The sequence below is a fragment of the Uloborus diversus genome, chromosome 3, assembly GCF_026930045.1.
Source record: "Uloborus diversus isolate 005 chromosome 3, Udiv.v.3.1, whole genome shotgun sequence".
NCBI classification, from domain to species: Eukaryota; Metazoa; Arthropoda; class Arachnida; order Araneae; family Uloboridae; genus Uloborus; species Uloborus diversus.
In genome coordinates, this window is record NC_072733.1 from 22,003,237 (window position 1) to 22,025,301 (window position 22,065).

The 22,065-nt window shown below is 34.5% G+C and overlaps 1 protein-coding gene across 1 annotated transcript in view; it reads left to right on the forward strand.

Moving 5' to 3' along the window:
• Positions 1-22,065, forward strand: part of LOC129219283 (cAMP-specific 3',5'-cyclic phosphodiesterase 4C-like) — a 559,626-nt gene that overhangs the window by 526,144 nt on the left and 11,417 nt on the right. The window contains exons 12-14 of the mRNA XM_054853616.1: positions 2,854-3,008; positions 14,740-14,862; positions 18,932-19,114. Of these exons, the coding sequence (XP_054709591.1) occupies positions 2,854-3,008; positions 14,740-14,862; positions 18,932-19,114 (461 nt within the window). The remainder of the gene's footprint in view (positions 1-2,853; positions 3,009-14,739; positions 14,863-18,931; positions 19,115-22,065) is intronic.

The following is a 22,065-nucleotide window of genomic DNA, read 5'->3' on the forward strand; positions in this document are numbered from 1 at the left end:
CACGGGCCCTAGAACTTGTAAATTTGCCACTGGTTTTATAATAATCGTATTGCAAAAGTTATGTCTAAAAATGCGTCTGTTTTATTTCAATCAAATAAACGTCAAAATATTATGAAAAATATAATTAGTGATATTGTTGATGAGCCGTAAATTATATTTTAGTTCAAACCACTGTTGATGAAATCCATTACGTTTCCAAAAGATTTTTCACAATTCTAAGTAAAGTAGGTGAAAGCAGGGTAAAACCCGGATCCTAAGGTTTGCATGCTTCCAGAAATCAGTTTTTAGCAAAAATGAACAAAATTTTGCAAAAGTATGCACTACTTATCTGTTAATGCAACCACAGTTTCAAAACCATAAGTGTTTTTGTTTTTTAATTTCTATTAAAGTTTTTGTAAAAAAGGTCATTTTACACGGTTTTGCCCCATTAGTGGGGTAAAACCGGGTTGACATGTGATTGCTTTAGGAAAATAAAAAAATTTAAAAGTTTCCACAAAAGTCTAGTTTTATTTAGTGACATATGTTAACTATTGTCATAACATACTAGAACAAGTATAAAAGGACACATATTGATGAGTTGACAGTACATTTAATTGTCTTTACCTGTAATTTTTTGCTGTAATCTAAGGCACCAGTCGCAAGTAAAATATAGTTATCTTCCTCTTCGGCCCCAGAGCAGCTTTCATGGACCCAACGACGGCATTGGAAGCATTGGATCCATCCCTCACCACCCTTGGAGTCCGATTAAGCTCATTGCAGTAAATGCAGGCAGTATTGTCATCCTCTTCACTGGACTCATCCCTCATTTGCTCCTTCGATTTTCTTTTTTTTTTTTGGATCGCTTTTATTTTCTGTCTGTTCCTTTTTGGCATCTTTATAATGTTGCCTTTTCTTTGATTCGTTTATCTTTCTTTCAGTTTTTTTTTTTTCTTCCGTCCATCTTTGGTCTTCTTTCTATCATTTTTATTTTTATTTTCTTCTAATGCTGCCTGAAGATGAAGCTTGTATTGGGAGCCCGTCAAAATGACAGTTTTTCCTTTTCGCTTGTCCTCCTTCGACTGCGTCTTTCTCTCAGTGTATGGGGGTAATACCCGGTTTTGCCCCTCGGTTTGTACCCGGTTTTGCCCCGAACGTACAGCTTTCATAAAAAATGCCGTCATATGACTATACAGAACGCTACAGACGATTACTTAGAATGATAATGAAGGTAATTAAATGTTGTACAAAGAGAGCTACATACCTTTACCGTTGCAGACACAGGAACTTAGTATAATCGGTCTAGTTTTGTTCAAAAATTTTAAGCAAAAATCACTCAAACAGAATTTTCTTCACAGGAACGAAAGAAACGAGTCTGTTTCGTTCTAATTTAATGGCCGCTGCTTTTTCATCAAGGTCAAATGTGATTCCTCTCGTGTCCACGCGATTGCAGCGCTTACAGGGGCTAGAAGGGGGTACACGGTTTGCTCCCGACTTCCCAGTTTTACCCCACTTTCTCCAACTATCTTTCTGATGCTGTGCGATCAAATTCAAAAATTAATATTTCCGATGCAGCACATTTAATCAATTTTTATGTCGCGACAATTTCAATTAAGATTTAGTCATAACTTTGATCACGTGCTTGAGCGTTGAGTGGGAAGACCAATACGATTCAAAGGAAGTGAATTAAGTTTATATAAATGGGTTAAGATACAATAAATTCTTTCCGAATTAGCTAAGAATACCGAACCAGATCATCCGAAGAATCAAAAACAAAAGCTTTCTTGTATGAATAAATACATTGTTTATAAATAAATAATGCAGTAATATTTTTTGCGTACTCTGCATGTTATAACATGTATAAAAAATAAAAGTTTTAAACGAATACAAAATACTAGTTACTATTTTCATTCAAAAGAAACAAGGTTGAATTTTTTTCATGATTTTATTGATACTGCTCAAATTTAGTTTATTTTAAATGTATTTTTAGTAGTATTTAAATTAATAGGATAGCGTGGCTGTATAAAAGCTTGATACAAGAGTCTTCTAAAAGTCATACACACGAAAATAAATTTCGTCATTTTCGTCTTTTCTTCAAGCATTGAGACATGTATGAAAATATAAATTAAAATATATAAGTGTGGTAAAATTTTAAAGTAAGCACAGTAGCAGTGGTCACATTTTTAACAGAAAATAACAAAAGCAGTTTTTAGTCATTATTTATCGAACATCAATCGAATTATATATATATAAACATTTTATGGACATAATTATGTATGTATGTTATTACTATTATATTGTCTTTTCTCTCACTAAATTATACAAGAATCTGGTATATAAGATAAGCTATGGATCACATTCAATATTTCATTTAAAATTTATTCTGGAGTTTAATTCAACATAATTTACCAGGTAAGCTTCATTTTTACCTACTTAGATATAGTCTTACGATCGGCAAAGTGTCGAAGGAGTCTAATAAAAGGCATGTATATTTCCTCAGTATGTGTTCTGAAACTAATTAACTGGCTCATGTATAGTTGCATTGTTCTTCTGTAAACATTTTAACGATGTTTATTAATTCACGTCTGTGTAAGTATTTTGTACAATTTTTGTAGCTACGTAAGTATTACGTAAATATTTGAATTTTGTTTTTAAGGTTATTGCAGAATATGAAGTGGTTTAAATTTTTCAGTCGTGTGAGAGTGTACGTTTAATTATTATGCCTTCATCTGTTATTTTCTCAATCTTACATCCTTGTATATTATAGTCCCTCAATCGATGTTGGATGAAGCTTTAGTGTTTCTAATCGATGCCAGTCGACCTATTTCTCTATTCTTAATGCTAGTTAATATTGATTTTTATATTTTGTCACGCTAGGCTCCGAGCTTGCTCTCATGTATAATGATGAATCAGTATTGGAAAATCATTCATTAGCAGTAGCGTTCAAACTACTACAAGATGAAAACTGTAACATCTTTGCCAGTTTGAACAAAAAACAAATGCTGAGTCTAAGAAAAATGGCTATTGACATGGTATGTATTTTTCTTTTCATTTCTAAAGTCTCATTAATAATTAAGATTTGAATCTTCAGATAAATAATATGAAGTGCGTGCGAAATGGTTTTATTGACGATTCTTATTCATTAATTTCTGAAGATACAGTTAGTATTTATGTCTATTAAATGAATGGAACTTTTTAGCACGCTGAGATATTTAAAGGTCTATATAATTATTATTATTAAATTATATATAGTTGAACTAGTTTATAACGACTCGTGGTTTAGCGAGAAAAGGCGTTGAAGGGTATTTTATCTTGACCACTTATTTTTGAGCTGGAAAACGAAAATGCGCAATCAGAAAACATTTCTAATTCAGAATCGCCCATGAGTTTCTCATCATTTTTTTGCGACAGTTAATTAATCGCATATCAATCTCATAAAATTCGTCCGACACAAAATTTCTTGTAGTAGGTAACTGTAAATGAAGAAAACTCTTTTTTTTTCTCCTTTTTTTTTTTCAAGGCAATTCATACTATGGGTGAAATTTCGCGCATTTAAACTCGGAAGAAACCCTTTTGAAATCTGAATCGGCAATTCATATTCACCAATTGGGATTGCTCTGCTGCTATAGGTGTTTAACATTGCCAGTAGTTCATAGCATTTCCAATCAACGCCTTTTCTGTCTTGAATATGTACAATTTTTACTGGTTAAATAGAATATGACTGGAGTCCGGATTAAATATAAATGCATGTGTTCTTGTGCCATTACATATTTCTACTGCCGCATACATGTGCATCTACTTCCACATCTTGCATGGTGCATAGTGCATATCAGTGAATCAAAACGTCGTTTTTTTTTTTTTTTTTTTTAAATATTTTTTAATAAACGCATGCTACTGCGTTCTACACTTGTCTTTAGCTTTTTAACGTTAATAAAATTAAAAGAATATTTTTTCTTTGTTCTTCAACAAACATTTAAATTGGATGATCCATGGAAAGCAATTTAGTGGAAATGAATATGACAAATCCCGGTAGAGAATAAGAACTTATACTAGATAAAATTGAAATTTCAGAAAATTTTGACACTGCAATCCTTTTACAAATTAAAATATGGATTACATTTAAATAAAAATATACACTATGTATAATGGTATGTTAAAGAAAGGGGTGCGGGAGAGGGAACTGTAGTCACATCTTCCGTTTGGTTAAAACTTAGATTAAATTGTGATCTCCAATGGAATGGAAAACGCTTGGAGGAAATAGTTTCTTTCTGCAATCGGGGTTTTGTGATCTGAAAGTTAGTGCTTTCAATTAAACCAGTCATGTACATTATACTTCGTTCACAGGAGCCCCCCCCCCCTAACCCCCATGAGCTCAGAATTTACCCCAGACCGAATTTGAAACCTGATTTTGAAAACCGAAATTTTGAAGACTTTAAATACTTCTTCTTCTTCTTTTTTTTTTTTTTTTTTTTTTTTTTTGCGAATTTAAATATGCATTGTATTTTTAAAATGTATACATTATATATGGTGGCGTATTAATGTTGGATGGGGGGGGGGAATGGGTTAAAAGAACTATAGTTCCTTCTCAAATTTGGTCAAAACTTACAACAGATTACAATGTGATTTGCAATAGAATGGAAAGGCTTGAAGAATAACTTATTCCTGTTGTCGAGGTTTTTTAATCTATTCCTTTTAAATTAACACAGTCATATATTATACTTTGTTTAAAGAATAAGAGGGCAGCAGCCCCTCCCCCTGAGATTAGTACATACACTAGATCCCGAATATTTTGAAATTTTACAACCTGCAATACTTTTACAAAGAGAACTGAAAACTAGGGGAGGATTCTTATAACATATTTTATCTATACATATAATAAAATAAGATGTTTGTGTGTGTGTGTGTGGCGCGCTTCCCGGGAAAACGGTAAGACCTAGAAAGATGAAATTTGGTATACAGGTGCTGTTTTTGCTGAAGATGTGCACCTCGGGCTTCGATTTTTTATATTTTAATTAGAAAAAAAGTTATTTAATGTTTTATGTGTTTTTTGCACTTTTTACCTCACAGACCCCGAACCAATCGCACCACACAAATATTTTTTGTACTATAGTGTAGGAAATTTAATTTCTAATATGATGAATGAAAATTTTTTGAAGATAGAGCAATTTTTGTATTTTTTATGAATTTTTGAAAAAGCCTTTAATTTGTATTTTTTTCTGGGTTTTATTTTTTCTAATATCATCCTGCGAGAAGTATCAAAGCCTCATTTCTAAAATTTAAGTTGGTAATAGTAAAAACATTTCGTCCTCTTCAGAAGAAAAAAAATCTTAAAAATACGCAATAGTTGTTTTTTTACAATTTTTTTTAATGCTGAACACATCATGTCTTTCCACGCATCGGTCGAAAAAGCGTTCTTCAATCCTTTTTGCCTCTGACGTCACTACTTGGATTTCGATTCGATATTTACGCTGGAATCTTAATCGCAAACAATGTTAATCTTTTTTTCTTTTTTTTTTCACTATATAGCTTACTTCTACATTTTATGACGTGATGACCACGTGCTTTTCCGGCAGCGCTTGTTTTTTTTTCTTTCCTTTTTTTGTGTTATTTAGGGACTGTATTTATTTCTTTTTCCATCCCCCTCCCAAGCTGGGGGTTTTGCTATATCTATATTATCTTACAGTAATGCACAACTGTGCACATTTAATTCAATAAAAACAGCGAGATTTTTTTTTTCTTTGTCAAACACTACTTTTGCACACTACGGGGAATTTTGGAGATAACTTTTTTTTGCTCTGCTTAAATGAAAAAAAGCGGTTTTTTTAGTGATCTTTGTTTTTATTAGGAAATTGGCGGGGACGTAATAGAGATGGATAAGATAATTTAGAGACAGATCGTAAAATTAGATAGCCGCCGAAGACGGCAATCTTGGCGCAAAAATGTGAATGGCACAAAACAAGGTAGAAATGGATTGATTAATACTGCTGCCAAATTTATTTGAACAGCCGCCGAAGGTGGCAAACTTGAAGTAAAAAGGTAAATGACAAGTTAGCCAAACAGCCGCTGTAGGTGGTTGCTTGCATAGAAAGGCAAATGGCGTAAGAAGGCGAACTAGCTGGTCGCCGCAGGCGGCTAGTTTAAAATAAATAAAGGAATGTAGGAGGAGAAGGGGAGGAAGGGTATCGCCGATTTTAATTCATTCCTTTCATGCAGCAAAGATAGCCTAAAACTACCTTTTGCAACTTCAATTTCGAAAAAATTGCGGATGAAAGTCTTCGAACATCCTGTACGTAAAATCATTGTAAATTGCCAAAAGTTGCATTTTTGGAACTTAACTTCAAAACGTCGTCGAACAAACAAATTTCTGAAGACAACCGCCGAATGGTGACGCCTCTCCAGACATTCTCAAAGAGAGCCTAAAATGCGTTTTGAGTAGTTCGAATTTCGAAAATTTTCTGAAGAAATCTCCTCTAACTCCACCTTTGATTTAACATCCTCACAGATGACCTACATTTGCTTATTTAATGATTCAAATTTGAGAAATTTCCGTTTCTGGATCCTAATCATTAACAATTGTTGAAAAGTTTGTTTATAGCTTTCGAGTTCTTAACATCTCCCATAACCGAGCTCACCTCATCATAACATCGTCGACGACGGTCTAAAAATTGCGTTTTGAAGTTGATCAAAAACTTTTCTTGAAAGAGTCCCCGAATCCTATAATGTAGTCAAAGATGGTGTAGAATTGTGCATTTAGGAAACTTAGGTTCCAAAAAATTTCAGCGGGATAGTCCCGAAAGTTATAAAAGGCGTTTTTTAAGTCTTCAAATTCGAAAAAATTCTGTGGAAGTTCCTCGAGTCTCACTCTCAACCAAATTTTGTTTTTTGGACTACAATTCCGTTTTCAGGACTTCAATTTCGAAAGTCTTCGGGAAAAGTCCCCAAACTCATCTCTCCGTAGCGTCATCGCAGATCGCCAAAAATCACGTTTTTGAAAATTCAATTTCGAAAACTTTCCGTAGGAGAGTCCCTGAATCCACCTCTTCGAGAAATGTACTAAAGATGGCTCCAATTGATCTCTCACCCACCCCATATTATTTTCTTGCGGCTGTCGTCTCTACCTTTTTCGGTTATAGGCATGCTGGAATTCTGTGATTGATCTTTCGGGATGCTTTTCATTGTAGGAAACTTACTATCTTAAGAAAATTTCGAAATCGATTATAGAAATAGATTTTAAGCTAAACTTAAGCATTGCTCATAAAATTTTAAACTCTTCCAATAAGTATTGGCTTGCTAGCAAAGTAAAGGAAAACAAGAATAATTTGCGAATATCTTCTCAAATATGATTGTCAGACCTGGCTGTGGTATGAACTGAGTATTGAACTAAGTACATATTCGGTTATTATTGAACCGTTCTTTTATTGAATACCGTGCACGGACTGAATAATTTGTTTAAAAAAATCATCTGAATCACTCCTTTTAATCGTTTTTCAAAATGAATTATTTTAAGTTCATTCTTTTAAATATTTGCGTTTACCGAGGGACATACACTATATGACCAAACGTATTGGGACACTTTCAAAAATTCACATTTTTACGGATTTCTCGAGACATAAGAGACCAATTGCTCTGTAGTTTTTTTCACATAAAAAGTATGATCCAGCTGTCATTTTCCAATAACAATTAAGTCTGCTATTCATTTAAGGGACCAGCAACAAATTGAGGAAACAAACAAAGGTTTTTGATCATTTCTCATTGTAAATAGCTAGGAATAAGCTATGAATTTCAGAAAAAAGTTAAAAAAATCTATCAAAAATTAATTTTTACATTTTCTTGAAAGTATCTTTTATACTCACGGAGGTATGAATTTCTTTCAAAAATGCATTTTTTTTATTATTTTTTTTTGAAGGTTTTCGGCTTATATCACGCAGAGTTTTTCGTCAAACGTTACTAAACTTTCAGAATATTCTACAGCATATTAGACAGACATAATAATAAAATTTGAAGTTACAATATTAAGAATTTAATGATATATGAACGTTTAAAGCAATTATTTTGATTCATGATAAGAACGGATTATTTACGAACGATCCCTCACGATTCGTCGTCTAGCCAAGAATTTTTAAAATTCGGCTCATTAGATCGCTGATAACTTTTTAGATTTTAAAGATATTGAGGTGGAATTTTTTTTGAGATGTAGGATATATCTGGACTTCCAATTATGAAGATTATAAATTATTATCTTTTGCGCATGCGCACTATGAAAATAATTGCTTTAAACGTTCATATTTCAATAAATTTTCTATATTTTAATTTCAAATTTTATTATTATGTTTCTTTCAAATGCTGTCAAATATTCTGAAAGTTTTGTAATGTTTGCCGAAAAAAACTCTGCGTGATATGAGCCAAAAACCTTCAAAAAAAATTTGCATTTTCGAAGGTAATGCATATATCTCCGTGGATACAAGAGATACTTTCACGAAAATATAAAAATGAATTTTTGATAGATTTTTAACTTATTTCTGAAATTTATAGCTTATTCCCAGCTATTTACAATGAAAAATGATCAAAAACCTTTTTTTGTTTCATCAATTTGTTGCTGGTCCCCTAAATGAATAGCAGACTTAATTTAATTCGAAAATGACAGCTGGATCATACTTTTTATGTGAAAAAAAATTACAGAGCAATTGGTCTTTTATTTCTTGAGAAATCCGTAAAAATGTGAGTTTTTGAAAGTGTACCAATACTTTTGGTCACATAGTGTATGTGTTAATTTTTTTCCGTCAGATAAAACATGCAGAAATAAAATTTTCTACATATTGTTGGGGGGGGGGGGATTCTTACCATTACAATTAATTAGGGGCGCGATTTTTAAGTTTAGCACGGAATGGCTCAAAAGCTAAATCCGGCCCTGCTCTCCATCGCACGTACGACTGTGGATCAAGCGTTTTTTTTTTAGAAGCAACAGCACAAGTTTCATGTTCAAGTGTTGAAAACGAGCTGATATGTGGCATCACATGACTTCTTTTTACTCCAATTTAATGTCATTTTCTCATTATTGGCAGTTTTAAAGTGATTCAATAGTTTACTCTCTAAATATCACCAACAGTGGCCAAATTGAAACCAGATTTAAAAAAACCTATGATTCACTTCCCCCAAGTGACTTTGAATTCCTGAAATTTTGAATCCAAATTATGTTTTTCGCAATCACGAGTTGCGACAGGGTCCTACTCATTGGGGGCTATTGTTTCTAAAAACAGCTCCTGCCCCCCCCCCCCAAACCTACTTCTCCTCCTGTGCTGTTACGTGTGTATAGTTGTGTGTGTGTGTGTGTGTGTGTGTGTGCAGGCGTGTGTGTATGTATAGGCACGCGTGCGTGCATGTGTAGGCTTGTGTGTGTGTGCGTAGACCTGTGTGTATGCACGTAGGCGTGTGCGTATGTGTGTAAAGGCTTGTGTGAAGGTATGTGTGTGTGTGTGTGTATATATGAGCGCGCGTGTATGTAGGACATGGACGCCATCGACCAGGTGAAACGCATTCCAGGAGGCAGTGCTCGGAACGGCGCCTGCAGAGGCCGGTGGGCGGTGGTGCTGTTGTCCCTGGTCCAAGCTGAAAAAGGAACCACAACATCAAGGACGGTCAAATGAAAGCAATAAGCAATCGTGATTGCTCAAAAAAAATTTTTTTTTTTTAAATCGAAAAAAATTGTCGCTACAAAACTTGGCGACCAAAAGACTGGCGATATATCACCAAGTGTCCGTTAAATTATAACACCACTTGTTCTTACATCGAAAATACAATGATTTCCTCCCAAAAAGGAGCAAAAGACCCTCTTTGGAGCATTCGAATGCAACCAAAAAGGGAGGTGCAGAACTAGACCCCACTAGAAGTCTGAGTACCAAATTTCAACTTTCTAGGACATTCCGTTCTTGAGTTATGCGACATACATACACATACGCACATACGCACATACATACGTACGTACAGACGTCACGAGAAAACTCGTTGTAATTAACTCGGGGATCGTCAAAATGGATATTTCGGGTGTATGTACGTTCCTAGGCATATATCCACGTGTGGTCGGGTTGAAAAATTAACTCAACATCAGTGGTTGGAAGTAGCGCGCTACAAGTAGCGACGCTACTGTAGTAGCTACATTTTTTAGTAGTTTGTAGTGTAGCGCACTACTTTTGAAAAAAAGTAGAGTAGCGAGTAGTTCACTACAAAAAAAAGTAGTTTGTAGCGATTTCTAAAAACTACTTTTAAATAAAGTTTCCAAAAAAATAAAAATAAAATAAATAAATAAAAAGAAAGAAAGAAAGAAATTAAAAACGAGGATTCAAAAAACCTGACTGATGCAAGTCTTACGCGAGTAAAACTTGCATCAACCAGATTCGTAAGTCTCTGAAAAATACGAGCTGACATCAGACATATTTTGACGCCATATGTTCTATCTGTTAGACGCCATTAGTTTGTTTGGCATCGAAATGTTCACATTTCCCTAATTTTTTCCTTCAGCAGAGCATGGCTTAGAAAGAAAAGAATAATAGATAACTGTCAAGTAGTACTCCGTTTGTGTTTTCTGTCAGAATAGCAGAGAATGTCCCGTGGATGAACATTTTAGATATCAATGAGATTATTGAGCCAATATCCTCCTAATGTGGAAATTACTGTAAATGTTATAGAAGAGGATGACAGGGAACTGCCCTCTGGCCGGCTAACAATAAATATTACAGTGTCATAGAAATGTATAATAACGGAAATGTTTCCGTTTCGTGCAAATATGCCTGTTAAAGAAAAGGTATTAATGTCTTCCACATTTACACTGAAATCTCAACTTACGCTAGGGATGCGACTCCCCACTTAGGTTGAAATTTCGCGTTCAGAAAAAGAGAATTTATACGATTTTTTTTAAAGAACATACCAATTACTGTAGACATTTGTAAACATTCCTCAAACTATTTTAACTCATTTCATAACTTCATTTTTCCCAATTTAAACGTAGAGAACTGAAATTTTATTGTACTAAAAGAAAAAGCTGTGTTATTCAATAAAAATACGGCTAGGGTGCACAAAATCAATAGGAGAGAATGGCATAAAACAGCGTTTCTTAATTTCTTTTATTAGTGGAACCCTTTTTAATGCTCACTTTTTTCGTGGAGCCCCTGGTGTTTCAATAGTTTGCAGCCAGTATTCTGTTTCGGAGAATGCCCCGTTCTTACCTCAAAGAGACTATCACATTAACTATTTGCCATTAAATCGCTAATGAAATACATTTAACTATAGAGCATTTTAATTATTTGAATGATTGCTAATTACTATTTCTTATTGCAAAATACCAGTACACTCCTATTTGTGATTCTGATAAATACTCAGAAATTTTAAAAGGGACAAATATCCTCAGAATTTATGCATGTTGTATGATTGAAATATCTTCTTAATTAGGAAAAGAAATATAGATGTACTTTACCTACAAAAGTGTTAATAATTCACTGAAATGTACGTAGAAAAAGTTTTTAAACTTAAAAATTTTTAAATATCTCTTATTTTTTAACATTTTTTTATTTATTTACAAATTAGAGTTTTTGATGTCACTGTGTGTTCCCTCAGACAGAACTAGAGTAGCTGTATATATAGGGGCCTTAGACAGAACTAAACCATTTAGACCCTCGTGACCAGAACTCCTCCTTAAATTGGTCATCACTCGTTAAATGCTTAAATCGTCCTTTCCACTGCTGCCCTAGATACTTTTCACTCCAGAATCTCCCGTACCTGCCACTATTAGTGGCTTAACCAGTTGCATGGAACCCTGAAGACAGCTCTGAATTTTGGAACCAGACCGGTAACCGAGCAATCTCTGGTCCAGCACCCCCAGAGGTATCGTTTCACTTGGAAGACTTTGTGACACGAGCATATTTAACGTCTCTCAGTCACCTTCACCATTAATGAAGACTGTGGATCTTCGACCAGCGAGTATCGAACCCGGGAACCTCCGGTCACCGATATGCCTTACCGATCAGGCCACCACGGCCTTGCCATAGATACTGGGAGAACGGCTAGTATCAAGGGCAAAATATTTGAAATTGATGTCAAAAATCGTAATTTATGGCAATATTTGGTAATGTTGTAGGAGAGAGATTTGGGGCGCGTTCCAAAAATTTGTTCACCATTGAAGTCACTTTTAAACTATTTTCGGGGATATTAGGGAGTTAATAGCTTCTTCCGAAACTTTTTCAAAATTGAAGATTTTAACACCCAGTTTTATGTTATCTTTGGGGACATTAGCTGAAAAATAGGCGTTTTGGGATTGATCTCGATAAAATTTCGAAGTTAAAACCTTAAAGATACTATTTCATGCTATTTTTGATCAAAAATTTGCATTATTTTAGGCGGGAAATAAACTTGTTCTCATAGTGGCTATTCCAGATGAGTAATAATGCTTAGATTAGTTGCGAAAGTGACAATTAAATGTATTTTTTGAAAAGGCGTTATTTTTGTCGACTTTTTAAGTGACAAATTTAAAAGGTGCAGGAAGAAAATATACAAATCTCATGGAACCCCTGAGAGAGCTCCGTGGAACCCTGAGACTCCGCGGAACACAATTTAAGAAACGCTGGCATAAAATAAAACAGTACAGTACGTATTAAAATGAAACACTACAATAGTACAGTACAGTAGACACAGTAATTCGACGCACTTTTCAGTCGTTCAAGAATATCGAATTTTTTTTTATTTCTTTAGTTGTCCGAAACTTTCTATTATTCCTTTTAAAACGAGAGAAAAACAGCCCGCTTATGTGAAATAATGTTTCATCAACTTCATTTTAAGAATGAAAAAGATGCGGAGTGACGATTTGTAAATTAACAAAGGGATGTTTTGACTAGTGGGGTACTTTTGCTTTCAGTGATGCTAAAAGGGAAGTTGATTCACGAAACTAATATGTAGTACCCACTAAAGAAGGTGATACTTAAGCCTTGCGATTCCCTTCCGAAAATTTTCGTGTTACGGGGTGAGGAATTCGCGTTAGCTCCAAAACTCGTTAGCTCGCTATTCAGCCATTTCGTGGTAGTCGACACTTGCACATTGAAGTAAAATAAGCATTCTTAGTTATGTTTCATATTTTGGATATTTATTAATATTAGATTATAAATACTGGTACTGTTTGGGATATTTTTAGAATTTCTTTTTTTTAACTGATTGAGTGTTGATGTATCAACAAAACAAAAGTCAATCATTAAATATTGTAAGTTTTCAAGATCATTTGGTAAAATTGAAAAATGCTCTTATTTCATTTTATTAGTTACGTAAGAAAGGAGATGGTGTCCAGGTCCGGACCCCTAGCTTGAAACTCAAAATCAATTAACTAGTTTTTACAAAAAATATAAGTGCCTGTAAAATTAACTTCTATAGTGAAAATTTAAGTTTTTCTCATTCGTTTAAAGATGGTTTTAACCGTCTAAATCAATTTTATGTACATATATGTATGTCTATATAAAATTTTAACCAAATTATGACTGCATACTGCATCTATTAAATTTTCAAGTAGCCGAGTTGCACTTCTTAAATGAAATATTCACTGTCAGGAAAGGATTAAAAACTTGAAAGTTGAATTCCTTCAACTTTTTAAATCCTTTCTTGTATCGAATATTTGTCGTAAAAATCGTAAAAAATGTTTGGAATGACCAATTCGCTTGGTAAAGGAATGAAACAATAAATATATAATTATTAGTAATATTTCATTTTCAAACGAGTCAATTTATTAACCTAAACCAGTTTTTTAATTTTTTCGTTCAATCCTCAAACGGTGTGTATGTGTATGCTTTTTATTTATTTATTTTTTAAAAAGTAGCGAAGTAGCGACTACTTTTCAAAAGTAGTTTGTAGTTGCTACATTTTGAAAAAAGTAGTTGTAGTTGTAGTTAACTACATTTGTAGTAAAGTAGTTGTAGTTGTAGTTCGCTACAAAAAAAAAGTAGTTTTTCCAACCACTGCTCAACATTCATTCAGGGGTGAGCAAAATGGAAATTAAGGCCGATTTTTGAGTGAAAATTTTTTCGCGAATACAATACTTCCTTTTTTGTAAAAGGAAGTAAAAAGGGGAGACTAGTCTCTCTCTCTCTCTCCTCCCTCTCTCTTCGCTCTCTCTCTCCTCTTTCTCTCTTCACTCTCTCTCTCCTCTCTCTCTCTCTTCTCTCTCTCCCTCTCTCTCTTGGAAATAGAGACACCACCTATATCTGTGCGTGAGTTCTCTTTCGTTTTTTGGGGATGTTTTCGTGTGTGTTTTCCTTTTTTGGGTGGACTTCAATCTCGTTTTTGGGGAGTGTACGTGACTTTTTCCTGGGGGAGGGGTGCCCGGATCTACGTACCAACAGATCCCTCACTGCGGGGGGCCCCACGTCCTTAAGAGGTCCAACGGCCAAAGAAATTAAAAAACAAAAAATGAAAAAGAACTGGCGCTAAGACTTATTAAAGTTGAGACAATTTCAAAATAACAATGACAAAATAACAACATTTTTTTGTTTACCATTGTTTGGCAGAAGTAAGTTACAAAATATTTTCCAATTTAAGGTGCCACTGTCTTTCAACCGCCATCACCTTTTAGATCAATTTTAGTGGCGCCATCTGTACGCTAAAGGTGAAAAGGAATGCAAAAAGTCAATTTCACATTCAGACGTATTAGCTTCAACTTGCTCTTTGATTTTAAGTTTTTAAGTAGACAAAAGCTTTCAAAAAAAAGATAAACTCAACATTTTTTTTAAATTTCAGGTTCTTGCAACGGATATGTCAAAGCATATGAATTTATTAGCAGACTTGAAGACTATGGTTGAAACTAAGAAAGTTGCAGGGTCTGGAATGGTACTATTAGATAATTACACGGAAAGGATACAGGTAATTCGTCGATACAAATTACTATTTTTTTCTTTTTTTAAATTTTTACCCAATTTTAGACTTGGTCCATTCTTTCTGTAAAAACGTTTTTTAAACTGCTTTTTGACTTAGCGATTATAAATTCAGTATATTACATATTTTTATGCTGGTGTTTCTTTATGCTGTAGACACCCCTCCCCCAGGGCCGTATCCAGAGTTGGAGCGACGGGCCCAGCCCCTCCCCTCCCCTCGAAACCCGAAATGCTTTGTACCGTAAAACAGAAGATTTTTTTTTTTAATTTCTAATGCCAGAAAAGGAAAATAACAAAGTTTTTTTATTCTTAATTTTGTAAATATTAAACGAGTGAAAACTTTAAGAAATACAGAAAGAGCAATTCTAAATCTCATAGCTACGAAGCATACTTGAAATTTAGAGCCTTAATTATGACTTCCTGCTCTCTTTCCTAATTCTATTCAGGGCTGTCCAGGGCCAAGGAAGGCCCCTTGTCAGTTTGGTAGGCTTGCCCTCCTCCAGGGGCGTGCACAGAAATTTGGGGCCCATTACAAATGACTTTTTGACGGGTCCCCTCCTTATTGTTTATCCCTATTTTCACCCCTAGTTTTTAAAATATTGGGCCTCCTTCAGGCTCGGGCCCGATGCAACAGGTGTCCCTTCTCCCCCCTGTGAAGGCCCCTCCCCTCCCTAAAACTCTTATAAAACGTACACTGCACCGATTTCGAGCCGAGGACTCCCCAAGGGCCGGGCCCCCAGTTTCCTATTAGGCTAGTATCTGGTTTACCAAGATGTGCCAAATTCATCTCCTTCACACATCCTAAGTAAAAAATGCAAAAATCATGATTCTCGCGTTTTTGTCATATCTTTCAAGATAAATTTTTGTGACTGATATGTTCCATGTCTTGCCTGTCTTTAATTAATACCGAATTCAGTATTTTGGAAGTTCTTTTGTTATTGCTTGTTTTTATCTTACTTCTACTGCATGCTGTTAATATCTTAAGCATGAGAAAAAGCAAATAACACTTACTCTACTCTCTTTCATTTTCTGCATTTCTTGCGATTGAAAACAAAATGTTTGTTTTGAGAAATATTTCGCTATATACATTTATTTTTAATTTAAAACGGGTGTGTATAACAAAGTTATAACCATTTTGTATGACTGTGCAATCAACTTTTGAAAAATGCAAATAAAGTGCTTTAAATAATTTCAACGGTTCTAAAGTCTTTGAAAATATTTAAGTTTTTGAAATTCCTTGAAAAGTTCTTCAATTTTGTCTCTTATCAAGAAAATAAAGTATGAATTGTCCAAATGACCAGACTATTACCTTGTCGTTCTTATTTTCTGAATCTCTACAGCATTTCTTTTAAACCATTTTGTGCAATTTTTATACTGTAGGGCATTTGATGAAAAGGGGGGGAGGGGGAGGGTGTTGGGGAAGTAATCAAAAACAAGCCGACATGAGTAAATGACGATGTGTTCCTCTTTTTTCCTCTCTGTCGTTTAATGTCAACGATTTGTCGAGCAAGAATTTTTATTTTGATTGATCTTAATTTGCAAAAAAATGCATACCTTTTAAAAGATTGTGTTTGCTTATTTTTCTAAATATTTTGCACAGTCTCAATTACCCCATATAAGGCCTAAAAATAGAGATTTTTATATCTATTTTTCAAAAAATTTCACGGGGGAGAAACCCCCGAACCCCTTGAAATTATGAATATTCCACATTCGACTTAAAGGGACACTCTCCTGTCATCCCTACCACTGCAAGGTGAATAAAAAAAATAGTAAGAAATAAAAATAAAAATAACAACAGTCCAACAGTGGAATCATTAAAAATCAAGACAAAAACATCTTCTATCTTAAATATTTTTATGCGTGTATGTGTGTCTATATATATATATATATATATATATATATATATATATATATATATATATATATATATATATATATATATATATATATATATATATATATATATATATATATATATATATATATATATGTGTGTGTGTGTGTGTGTGTGTGTGTTAGGGCAATGTGCGAATCCGGGCCCCTCCCGAAAAAAAATCTGGATACGGCCTTGATCCCCCTGTAACTCGGGGGGGGGGGGCTTTTCAGCTATTCGGAGCAACCGAATGCAAGTCCATGAAACAATTAAAGGTTTTACCCACTACTGTTACCGAAAGCCAGAAGGATGAGCTATTGTTTTAGTGCGCTTGCTATTAAAGTTTTTTTCGAGTTTTTACCAATACTTAATAACAGTTTTTTTTCTTTTTGAAGCATTTATTCTTAGCACCATATGCATAGACTTAATTTGCAAAAAAAAAAAAAAAAAAAAAAAAAACATTTCTGCTTTAAAAAAAACGAAACATGGAAAGAATTAATACGCGGCCCCATTACAATGAACAATATCAGTACTTATCAACTGTTTGTTACTTCACTTAAATTTCTACGCTCTCGTTCTATCCTCCCTCCCATTTTAAGGCATTTTTTGCTGTGATATCAGAAGCCATCCACCGTTAAATTTAACTTATTGAATTGAAATTTGCTAAAAGGCTTTCCGCATGTGTGTTGTCAAGGCTTTCCGCATGTGTGTTCGAAGGACACATGTAGAGTGTCGAAGTGGTTTGGCGTTTCTTCTGACACCGCAGGTCGCAGGTTCAAATCGGCTCTTATCATTGGATTTTCAAGATAGCAGAAATCGTCAGCATCCATGCCGTCCAATTATGTGAGAGAGTGTGCCGACAGAATGGTGTAATAGATAGGCGTTGAGTTTTTACGTCTAAGCGCGCTGGTTCGAATCTGGTTGCAGTCGGTGGATTTTCAAGATCCAGAAAATCGATAGCGACCATGACGTACTCGATTCCACGATTACTCCTTTTGCTTTGTGTACTCTTGGCAAAATGAAATTTCTAGTTCGATTTCGCTCCGAAGAGAGGCACCACCATCTGGATATCGGAGCATCGCACTGGGTCTGCAAAAGGTAAAGCCTCTAACAGAACCCCATTAGGAATAAAAATGTAATACGACCTGTTGAAGATCCTTTGAGTACGTGTTATATGACGATAGTGCGGTTATGAAATCCAGAGACTTTTGTTTTTCACTTCTCACTCCTGTCCGTACCTACCACTATTTGTGGTTTAACCAGTTGGCTGGGACCCTGAAGACAACTCTGATTTTTGATCCACACCAGAAACCGAGCAATCCCTGGTCCAGCACTCCCAGAGGTATCGTTTCACTTGGAGGACTTTGTGGCCACGAGCATATTTTACATCCCCCAGTCACCATTAATGAAGACGGTGGATCTTCCGTTTTATTTTGCCGTATCTGGAACAAAGTGATAATTTTCATCTCTTATTTGAAAGTACAAATTTACTGCCAAAAATGAAAAAAAAAAAAAAAAAAACGTGCATTCCAATGCAAGTTCTACTGTAAAACTCATTGTTCTATCTTTATGTAGTGTAATTTTCAAAATTACATTCCAATTTGTTCACTTTGAAAAATGTAATTTATCTTTACTTCTTCATTTTTCCCCACATTACGTTACATAAAATGCCATACTAGGATTGGATATATAAGACTTGAAACCAAAGATTCTGGGATGTTTCTGAACCCCTCCCTCCACTCCCAACCAATGACAGATCCAGATTTTGTCTAAGATGAGGGTTATTATTAGAAAAGGGGATTATAAGTGCAATATTCAGGTAAAAATAGGGAATTTGTTACTGCTTCTTTGAAATTTCTGTCACCTAAACGTAGTTTTAAGTTCCTTAAAGGGGGTGATGATCTTATTAAAACTAATATTTTTGGGACAATATTTATACTGGTTAAAGGAATTTTGGTACGTTTTATGCAATTGAATAGTAAAGGTATACTTGTATTTATTTAAAAAAATGTATTTTGTAATTTAACATTAAAACATTTATGAACAAAAAATGCGTATTTTGATGCTTCGAAAGGTATGCTGGAATGAAAGAGCTAAATCTAAATCTAATTTTATTTTATGTACGTTGAAAATTAACATTTCTTATTAATATTGTGTATAACCAAACGATGTGTTTTTCTTACAGGTCTTGCAGAATATGGTACATTGTGCGGATCTGAGCAATCCAACTAAACCTTTAGACATCTATAAACAATGGGTTAGCCTAATTATGGAAGAATTCTTCCAGCAAGGAGACAAAGAAAGGAGCCAAGGAATGGATATAAGTCCAATGTGTGATAGGCATACGGCAACAATAGAAAAATCTCAGGTTACTTGTTGATTTTTCCATCTTTTACAGTAAAAGTTAATTGTTAAATACTTTCGAGTATTAATAGGAAATGAATATCACTGCCATAAAACTAAGCCATTTAACGCACGTTTCATTTTTAGTTACGAGATGACAGAAAAGTATTCTGAATTTTTAGGGGGAGGGTTTAATGTTCTTTCACCCTTTTTTCGTTTTGGGTGTTGCTCTTGGGAATCTCCGTAGCATTTAAGAAAGCAGCGTCGCTCTTGTGGAGAGGGTACCCCTGGGGTCACGTTTTGCAAAACGATATGCGTTTCTAGTAGCAGGTTGATTTTTACAGGCAGGATACAGGTGATATTCAAAATAAACAGTTAAGTTGTGTTTATCTCATCCATATTTTGTTAGCCCTTCTTTGATTTAATGTACTTGCATTAAGTCTGATAAATGTTTATCGGTCGATTACGAAATTTAAGTCCATACTTGAAGGTATAGCATTGTCCAATCATTGGAGAATACATGATATGGTTCTCGATGCCTGATGACCCTATCAGTTTGGACTCAATGGAATTGATAGATGAATGTTTTTGGGAGTCACGTAAAGTCTCCCAAACATTTGCTGCATAATGCTAAATTAGTCTGACATTATCTTGTAGAAAGCAGCCATCGCCTTTGGAATGAACTATCGGTGTTACGAAATGCACCTCGTCAGAAACTAAGGAGAGACATTAAGTCATTTTCATGAGGTATTAAAAGGCCAAAAACGTATGAGGAAAACATTTCTCAAACCACAATGTTGCCAGCATCTAAAAGGTTTGGAGCAGTTAATTTCTGTATATTCTTTCCACTGGAGATGGGCAATGACGTTCCTTTTAATGATCCATTCATCGGAGAATCGTTCATACTTTTGACCCGTTCATTGAACTCGTTCATTTGGACGACTTCAACCTTTTTTGGATGCTGGCAACCTCAATGTTGCAAGCATCTAAAAGGTTTGGAGCAGTTAACTTCTGTGTATTCTTTCCACTAGAGATGGGCAATGTCGTTCCTTTTAATGATCCATTCATCTGGTAATAGTTCATTATTTTGATCCGTTCATTGAACTCGTTCATTTGGACGACTTCGTTCATTTAGAAATGTTGTTGGTGATCTCTCTGCAAAAGACATACTCGCGTATATTCGAAATGCTTCATTAGATCAGTGATATTCTATTAAGGCGAACTTAAAACTGCCCATAAGTAAGAAAATATGCCTATATAAACTAATCAAAAAATATTTTATCTACTAGCTGCGTGCCCGGCGTTGCACGGGCTACTTAAAAAATAAAAGAGATGTCCAGTAGGGTGTATCGAAAAAAACTTTTTTTTTTCAATTTATCAAGTTGATAAAAAGTTGGCTTTACGGACCCACATATTACATTAAAAAAAATTTTTATCCGAATCAAAAAATATTTAAGTGTCGCGCGCGAAGCCTAAAGAGAGAATATATTATTTTCTTCAAAAAATCATTTTATTTTATTTTATTTATTTATTTTATTTTATTTTTTATTTTTTCAGTGACAGAAGAAATGTTTAATTTTTTTCAAGTTGAAAAATGTACACTGTAAAGTCCGAGAAAAAAGTAAGGGGGGAAAAAACTATCATAAACAATATATAGGTTTCCCGCATTTATTCTAAACATCCGTAGTTTTCCCAAAAAAAAAAAAAAAACGCATTTAACAAGCTAGTTAGAAATTGGTTTTCCAATCCCTGTCCCGAATCCTGCGAGACCCCGCATGATATTTTGCTGGATTTAGAACAAAATTACGCACGATTTCCAATTCCTTAAAGATTGTCTACTCAAACGTTTTCCAACTGTTGCCGTTTGTAAAACGAATATTTTCACAAGCACCATTTGAAGTCACCTTCCTTGTATTTCTGCAAGAATAGCAAAGAAAAACTTTGTGTCTCATATGATGAACGATGAAAATGAATTTTTATTCTGCATTCAAAGTTTCAGTTTTATACGTTCAGCAATTGAGAAAGTGCGCAGAAATTATAAACGTTTTCGAAAACCGTCACTAAAATTCACACTGAAATTTGCGCTTCAGAAAAAACTGAGAAAGTGCAGTACAGATGGCAAAACCCGCTGGAGTAGCCCAGAATCTCATCAAAAACAACCCTGTTGTAAAAATTCCCCCGCCAAGAAAACCTTTAAGTTTTCCGCACAAAAAAGAAAACCTGCATCCTAAACCCAAAAACCCTCAGCCATAAAAAGTTAGTTTGCCCGCCAAGTATCTGCCAAACTATCATCCTCCCTCTTCTCCTTTTTCATCACAGCTACTTCCATTAGAGCCTCCTCCCATCTTCAACTACTCAGAAATATGGATAGATGTTTTAAATTGTTTATCTTGTTTGGCGAGAAGCTTTTTGCTCACCAAGCAACCACTTCACTTTGAAAAGCACAATTTAAAAGATCTATCCATATTTCTGAGGAGTTGAAGGTGGGAGAAGGTTCTAATGGAAGTAGCTGTGATGAAAAAGGAGAAGAGGGAGGATGAAAGTTTGGCAGATACTTGTAGGGCAAACTAGATATCATAACTTTTTATGGCTGAGGATTTTTGGGTTTAGGATGCAGGTTTTCTTTTTTGTGCGGAAAAGTTTTTGGTTTTCTTGGCGGGGAAATTTTTACAACAGGGTTGTTTTTGATGAGATATCACATCTTTTTGCATTGATATTATTACTTTGTCTGTATTTTTAGAATTGAGAACTTCAAGTCAGAAAATTTTCAATTGAAACAACGCTGTTTTGTGTTTTTAAGGAACAATAATGGCTAGTCTAATTTTACGTCAAGTTATTTTCTGACTATTAAGATTCTATGTTCATTTTGCGAGAATTGAGCGGTTTAAATTTTATTGCAATCCTTGTATCCTCTCTGTTGCAAAGAAAACTTCTTGGATAATAACATACTATATTTTAAATTATATTGTTTTCGAG